This window comes from Polyodon spathula, chromosome 5 (genome assembly GCF_017654505.1).
Source record: "Polyodon spathula isolate WHYD16114869_AA chromosome 5, ASM1765450v1, whole genome shotgun sequence".
Lineage (NCBI taxonomy): Eukaryota > Metazoa > Chordata > Actinopteri > Acipenseriformes > Polyodontidae > Polyodon > Polyodon spathula.
In genome coordinates, this window is record NC_054538.1 from 75,632,111 (window position 1) to 75,640,677 (window position 8,567).

General features: G+C 36.4%; 1 protein-coding gene across 26 annotated transcripts in view; it reads left to right on the plus strand.

The window, feature by feature from the left end:
- The window catches only part of nrxn1a (neurexin 1a), a 394,460-nt gene that overhangs the window by 112,255 nt on the left and 273,638 nt on the right, over positions 1-8,567 (plus strand). For all 26 annotated transcript variants that reach the window (XM_041251357.1, XM_041251339.1, XM_041251340.1 and 23 more), the window contains one exon: positions 7,565-7,866. In XM_041251357.1, coding sequence (XP_041107291.1) covers positions 7,565-7,866 — 302 coding nt within the window. The remainder of the gene's footprint in view (positions 1-7,564; positions 7,867-8,567) is intronic.

Sequence of the window (8,567 nt, forward strand, 5' to 3'; positions counted from 1 at the left end):
AGCTTTTAGGTTGATTTGCATGTAACCATGCAGAATAATCTTGAAAAAAGTATATTTCAATTCAAACACGTCCCCGATAAATATCCCTCCTACTGTACGTACAAGAAACGTGTGAAGCCTGTGCAGTGTTATTGGACCTTGCAGTAACGCATCCATCATCAGATGTTTGCATTAATTCAATATGGAGAGCCTACTGTACTGTATTGATCTGTCTTAAATGATGGAAACACAATGTGATCCATTATCTGTCTTGAGTAAAATTTTAGCACCAATGTTGAGATGAGAGTGAAGTCATCCTTGCTTTCTGGATACCCAGTCTGACCTCCTATGACTATATAGATTTGACAAGTTTGCCTTGACAACAGTGACAAGCCTAAATCATATTAAGTATCTTATACCTTATCTTGATGGATCAATGACAGTTCCTAAAATAGCTCATTTATGAGTCTGAAATCTTATTAGGTACACCGAGACTGCTGGGCTGTACTGGAGAAATGTTATTAAAGCGATGGGAGTTACGAAGTCTGATTTCTGTAATTATGTGAGGCTTGCTTCATTTGTTTAAACTAAGGAATATGCTGAAATATTAAAGGGTGTTTGGATAATACTGCTTTCCTGGGAATGCATTTATTATTTTAAATATCTTTTTTTTTTTTTTTTTTTACACACAATTTGTGTTTAATCTAAATGTATTCAAGCAAGATTTATTAAAGGATATGATTTTGTTAGAATTGCACAGCACATTTTGTGTATTTATCCTCTCATGTATATAGTACTATGCAAAAGTTTTAGGCAGGTGTGAAAAAATGCTGTAAAGTAAGAATGCTTTCAAAAATAGACATGTTAATAGTTTATATTTATCAATTAACAAAATGCAAAGTGAGTGAACAGAAGAAAAATCTACATCAAATCAATATTTGGTGTGACCACCCTTTGCCTTCAAAACAGCATCAATTCTTCTAGGTACACTTGCACACAGTTTTTGAAGGAACTTGGCAGGTAGGTTGGCCCAAACATCTTGGAGAACTAACGACAGTTCTTCTGTGGATTTAGGCAGCCTCAGTTGCTTCTCTCTCTCCATGTAATCCCAGACAGACTCACTGATGTTGAGATCAGGGCTCTGTGGGGGCCATACCATCACTTCCAGGACTCCTTGTTCTTCTTTACGCTGAAGATAGTTCTTAATGACTTTAGCTGTATGTTTGGGGTCGTTATCATGCTGCAGAATAAATTTGGGGCCAATCAGATGCCTCCCTGATGGTATTGCATGATGGATAAGTATCTGCCTGTACTTCTCAGCATTGAGGAGACCATTAATTCTGACCAAATCCCCAACTCCATTTGCAGAAATGCAACCCCAAACTTGCAAGGAACCTCCACCATGCTTCACTGTTGCCTGCAGACACTCATTCGTGTACCACTCTCCAGACCCTTCGGCGAACAAACTGCCTTCTGTTACAGCCAAATATTTCAAATTTTGACTCATCAGTCCAGAGCACCTGCTGCCATTTTTCTGCACCCCAGTTCCTGTGTTTTCGTGCATAGTTGAGTTGCTTGGCCTTGTTTCCACGTCGGAGGTATGGCTTTTTGGCCGCAAGTCTTCCATGAAGGCCACTTCTGACCAGACTTCTCCGGACAGTAGATGGGTGTACCAGGGTCCCACTGTTTTCTGCCAATTCTGAGCTGATGGCACTGCTGGACATCTTCCGATTGCGAAGGGAAGTAAGCATGATGTGTCTTTCATCTGCTGCAGTAAGTTTCCTTGGCCAACCACTGCGTCTACGGTCCTCAACGTTGCCTGTTTCTTTGTGCTTCTTCAAAAGAGCTTGGACAGCACATCTGGAAACCCCTGTCTGCCTTGAAATTTCTGCCTGGGAGAGACCTTGCTGATGCAGTATAACTACCTTGTGTCTTGTTGCTGTGCTCAGTCTTGCCATGGTGTATGACTTTTGACAGTAAACTGTCTTCAGCAACCTCACCTTGTTAGCTGAGTTTGGCTGTTCCTCACCCAGTTTTATTCCTCCTACACAGCTGTTTCTGTTTCAGTTAATGATTGTGTTTCAACCTACATATTGAATTGATGATCATTAGCACCTGTTTGGTATAATTGTTTAATCATACACCTGACTATATGCCTACAAAATCCCTGACTTTGTGCAAGTGTACCTAGAAGAATTGATGCTGTTTTGAAGGCAAAGGGTGGTCACACCAAATATGGATTTGATGTAGATTTTTCTTCTGTTCACTCACTTTGCATTTTGTTAATTGATAAATCTAAACTATTAAAATGTCTATTTTTGAAAGCATTCTTACTTTACAGCATTTTTTCACACCTGCCTAAAACTTTTGCACAGTACTGTGTATATATATATATATATATATATATATATATATATATATATATATATATATATATATATATATATATATATATACACACACACACACACACACACACCCCTGCATGACCAACACAGATCATCTATGAGGGATTGTTTAATGATACATTTAAAAATGCAAAACAACAATGAAAATGAGTATAATATTAATATGGTTTAAGATTGTGAAAGACAGATAAATAAAACATTGTCAGCATTCATGATTTCCCTTTGATTTAGCAGTGTATGTGTTGCACAGTGGACAAACTGAATTTACCCAGTGCTTACAGTAAAGCATGCAGAATGGCAGTCTGCTAAAGGTGTAACATGTTTACCTCCTACTACCATATCGCTACAACTACTCTTTCTTTTTCCCCCACTGTATAACAAAAAAGTGAATGTTTGTGTAGCCAACAATTCGTTTGCATTTACAAATTTATGGGGTAGCTTTTTAAACCCTAAACACAGAGAGGAACATTTGACTGTTGGTCAAGTGGCATTAGTTTCAAGGATACTTGTCTTAATTTACAAACTGAAATAATATTTGTATGCATTGATCTGGAATTGAGACATGCACTACGATGCAGAGCTGACTGCAAAACAGGTATTTTTGTAATTGAAAATTACATATATATTTTTTCCATGTTCAATGTGTTATTAGAATTTCATGAAATGAAAAACTGTTGAAAGTCAATTTATATCACTGTAATTGTCAGAATATTCATTGTGAATAGTTGTTGGGTATTTTAGGTAAAATGTATAATCTTTCAAAAATGACTTTTATTCATTATGCACAGCTGTCCCCAGGAGAAGAGCATGTGCACAACTAAATGAAAAGATGAATCGGAAATGAAAGCTGTGTTGAAGTTAATAATTAATGTTCTTTTTCCAACAGTTTTTTGTAATTATAGCCCAGTCACTAGCTGCACTATAATATAAAATAGCTGATGCCAGTTTATTGTTAAAGCTTTTACAATCCATTTTTAAACAACTATTTTTATAACATACGGAAGTCCTTTTTGACAATCCTTTATACTTCACCAACTATACTCTTAACAAACTTTACACCCAAACTTTACAACTTTATAGCTCAAAGATTTTCATACCTTTGGGCTATTTGTTAAGTATTTAAACAGTGCTATGATCAATTGAACATACACTATTGTATTATACTGTACAGCTATGACCAAATGTTTTGCAACACCCTATAGAATTAACTAATTTTGCTAAATTAGTCAAATGACCTGCTGAATAGTGTTGCATTAACATATTGAATTACATGTCTGAATCCTAAAATTGTAGGTGATGCAACATTTTTGGCCGTTGGTGTAGATGGTTTTAAAGGAGGTTGTATTAGTGCTGAGTCTGTATACAACCTACATGCTAGTTTATGCATAAATAAACTACATCCTCAGGTGGTCACTGAAAATGTATACTGAGACATACAAGTCCTTATTATTTGCATTGTTAATGAACATAATATTCATTCCAGCTTTTCCATGGAAAGTAGGCCAGGGAAAGGATTGTTTATTAGTCTAGTTCTTTCTGAAATTGATGTTTTTGTTCTTCAGTGTAATGCTAATATTGGCAGGTTTACGTTTTAGAAAGATTTTTTTTTTAAAGTCTATGCTTGCGGTTTTGCGTCTCTATTTTGCATTGCGCAAAGATCATACAGATGGTTTGTGTTAGTGCAAAGAGGTACAGTAGAGGCCACTGCAATTGTCAGATGAGTCTGTCTCCTTCTCTTCTTGCCGCTGTATGTGTATGTGTATATATATATATATATATATATATATATATATATATATATATATATATATATATATATATATATATATATATATATAACAATTATCTTTTTCTATTGCATGGAGCTGGATCTTACTTTTATGAAGACATGTTAGATGATCTAGCCTGTGTTACATATGTGTATGTCATACAACTAGAAGAGAAAAGCAACTCCTGAAATCATGTCTACCCTTAACACAGAACACATCAAAATAACGGCAAAAAGAAGCGATTTCAAATGATTTCAAACATCATAAACAAAGGCAGCGGGACAAAAAAAAAAAGAAAAGAAAACGTAATGTTTAGCTACAGCTCCCTGACGTCGACATGCTATATGGTAGGAATGAGGCTTTTGAAACATTGCAATTACAGGGTCTCTTTGTTTTTCACATGCTGAGGTCATCATCTGCTCGAAGAGGAAAATCCCATACAGTATTCATTCCTTGGAGGCCAATTGTGAAGCTTTTTTTTCTCTCTCTTGTTTTTGACATATTGATTGTACTAGATTAGATGAATAAATAAGACAGGAAGATAGAAAGGTGCATGCTTCTGTGAGGCAGCTGGGTGAGTTGGATGAGTGCACTGTCGAAATCACTCAGTGGAATGATGGTTTAGATTGCCAGGAAAGTGAAACGAGCTGTTTTACTATATTTCTTTGCAACCAGTGATTCACAGTCTCATAGTGTCGCAGAAAGCGAAAAAGCACCATTACCTCTTGTCATGATGTCTTGGCTAGACATATGGCTTTGATCTAGACTGCATTCTCATTGTGCTAGTGATTTGCAGCTATCTGAAATGATAAAATCCATTTTTATAGGAATACACCAAATACATTAAAAGTCAGAGCACGTTTCAGTAATAACTAAATAAATGAATACACAAATAAATAAATAAATAAAATAAGGTCCAGTATTTAACCTTCTGATTCATTTAGGCTGTCTAGTCCAGGCTCTGTTTTTTGTTCGTAGGACAGACTTAATTCCCAGTATTATAAATAGCGCTTTGTTTGTCAGGCATTAATGTGTAATTTTTACACACACACAATAGTTGAAAATACATAGCTTTGCACACTTTATTTAAGTGGGAAACTAGAAAGAAAGAGATATACAAACGTTGTGGTTGTATTATTTCTTCTGGAAGTTAAAAAAAAAAAAACAAAAAAAAAAAGCACACAGACTGAAAATTTGACCTGCTTTCGGTTATTTTAAGTCTTCCCGGTAAACTTGACTCTGTTTCTCAGAAATGATAGGGAAGCTTGATTTCTCTGGTGTGTAACAGTATGGCTGGATAATTGATCTGTGGTGTGGCTGAAACCAAATACCATTAATTGCCTTTCAGCATGAGTTTATACAGAGGCAAACATGGTACTTCATCAGTAGAATATAGGAAGACATTGGTATTTCTTTTAAGCTTTTTAAGTGGTGCACTTGTGTGGAGATCATTATTGCATGGATGTCTGTTGTTAATGACTGATCATTTCTGTTGTGCCCAGAGTCAGACTTTATTACAGAAACCCCAGAGAATGGCAACAGATGCAAAAAACAAAACTTCTCTGTGTACAGTGTGTATTCCAAAGCAATATCGATTACTGAAGGTGTCAGGTGGAGAATATGAATGGGGAGATTATCTGCAGTGATCTTAGATAGGACATCTGATGGGACACATATAAAACTTATGTTTGTCAGTCACAATGATAGGTCTGATCATACAAATGACAAGTGACGCTCCCATTTCCAATATAGAGTTCCCAGGTTTGCTGATTTAGCATTTTTTTTGTTTTTGTTTCTCAAGGAAAATGTGATTGGTAAAGGATTTAGTCTTGTATCCTAAAGAAGGGCAATATAGCGTAGACAAAAAAACACTTAAAGCCATCTTTTGAGTTCTGGAAAAGCGCTATTAGACAGCTTTCTTTTGAATGAGATTTAAATACATGTAGAGTTGTTTACTAAAAACGGTTTACAGCTGGAACTTATGGAAACAAATAGCAACGCTCTGATTGCAAAAATCTGTAAAGCACATTCCAGGAAAGTAAATATTCGCTAACTGTGGTCTATTTAAAAATAATGCTGGCGACCTTGCTTATCCATGGTAATGAACAGTGGACTACAAGCGCATAATACAAAAAATGTACCATGCAAATACAGCAAAGTAAACTGTAACAATGGAAGCTGCAATGGTATGTGCATGCACTATTTCTGCTGCTCATATTACCTTCATATTAGGAAGTGTTTTTGACAGTTCAGGTAGAATTGTAAGCATGTAAATAGTTAAACTGTAATTTTGGTTTCCATACATCCATTCAGAGATTCTCTTTTACTGTAAAATAAAGCTCTGGTCACAATCACATTGCCACAGACCATGGTAAATACACACAATCTAGTTGTGTCTGTGGCTGAGTTCATAATTAAGGGGCAAGATAAAAGCATGGTTTATTAACAGTCATCATTACAGAGGACCTTGAAACACGCCTCCTTGTAATTAGGCTTATGCAGCTCTAAAGGACACAATTTGTTCGATTATTTGCAGTCTGTCTACTGAAGCTAAAAGCATTGCACAGATCCATTCTTAATGATGAGTGTGTGGCACCTCAGTGAGCTCACTGTTATTCCTCAGTGGTATCATTGTATCAGACTGTTAAGCAATTCTTGGGGTCCACTTGTATGCATTTGATTTCATATTCCTTCTCTGTATTTAAAAGTAATTCTCAAAACAAGCACAATCATTTGCATTTGTGACATTATTATAGATTTCAGCTACAGGGAATTGTTTGCCTTAACAAAAGCCTTTCCCACTTGCAATTGCTGTGTCTCCTTTTAAAGGAAGCATAGGAAATAGTCATGTTTTTAAAAAGCAGATTTGCTAAATTGACTTACATCTGATTTCCTTTACATACATTTCCTTTCTCCCAGGAGCAGGCCTAGTGTTAGATATTTTGCAAGCCTAGCAGTAAAATGTTTGTACTTGTTATTCTCTTCTATAACATTCAATCATAAATAAATAAAGTGTATGAGTTCTGCTTTATCTTACCTTCAGCAAAACAGATGATCCTCACTATACTCAAGTTCAGCAGAATGCATGTCCTTTTAACATATTCTTAATATCAAATTCACGGAATGTTAGAACTAATAGTGTGTGTGTGTGTGTGTGTGTGTGTGTGTGTGTGTGTGTGTGTGTGTGTGTGTGTGTGTGTGTGTGTGTGTGTGTGTGTGTGTGTGTGTGTGTGTGTGTGTGTGTGTGTGTGTGTGTGTGTGTGTGTGTGTGTGTGTGTGTGTGTGTGTGTGTGTGTGTGTGTGTGTGTGTGTGTGTGTGTGTGTGTGTATATATATATTCATTCATTCCCAGGAACAGAGCAAGGTTACTTAACGTTATTTCTTTTTTTTCTGTTTATTCTCCTGCAGCAAAAGAGGAATATGTTGCAACCTTCAAAGGGTCTGAATACTTCTGCTACGACTTATCCCAGAACCCAATTCAGAGCAGCAGTGATGAAATCACGTTGTCGTTCAAAACCCTTCAGAGGAATGGGCTGATGCTGCACACGGGCAAATCTGCCGACTACGTGAATCTTGCTCTGAAGAACGGAGCCGTCTCTCTCGTCATTAATCTGGGGTCGGGGGCCTTCGAGGCGCTGGTGGAACCTGTCAATGGGAAGTTTAATGACAATGCCTGGCATGATGTCAAAGTAACAAGGAATCTTCGTCAGGTAACAGTACAATGTATGATAGCAGAGACAAAATATCTATTAGAAATGTATTGAAATAAATTATGATCAGTTTGTATAATCACATTTTTACAGATAATCAAGATATATAAATGATTTAATCATTTATTAGACTGAACTGCTTTTAAAGCCAACTTTGACAAATGCCACATTTGAGCAGGGGCAAATCTAGACCTTGGGGGGGGGAGTAGTAGGGACAATACTAACATTACATAACTAGCCCCATGCATGGTAGTTGTCTTCAAATTTAGTTGCACTGGTTTGAACTATCTAAAGTCCTACAGTATCTTGAGGTAAAAACAAGTATCAGCTGCATTACTACAGAATGATGTCACTCCGATGAACAAATAATGAGACATTTTGAGCTGGCAGCACTTAAACACTAATTGAACTTCCAGACTCTTGAGAAGTCATGGCTGTCAAATAGTTTCCTGTTTTAAATGAACCAAACTAACGTAACGGCACTTGGGATTCGAAAGCTTCGTATCAAAGTTGCTGTCATCATGTAGCATATTTTAAAGTAATTGTACTATTTATACATTTAGCTTCCATGTCTGCATTGTAAAAATAACTAACAGTGTGCTTCATTTTGCCTTTGCATCAATTAATGGAAGCCTTTGCCTAACCTTTCTGTCTCACACTCCAATAAGACGCTCTTGATCTTATCGACAGCACAGGTAGAC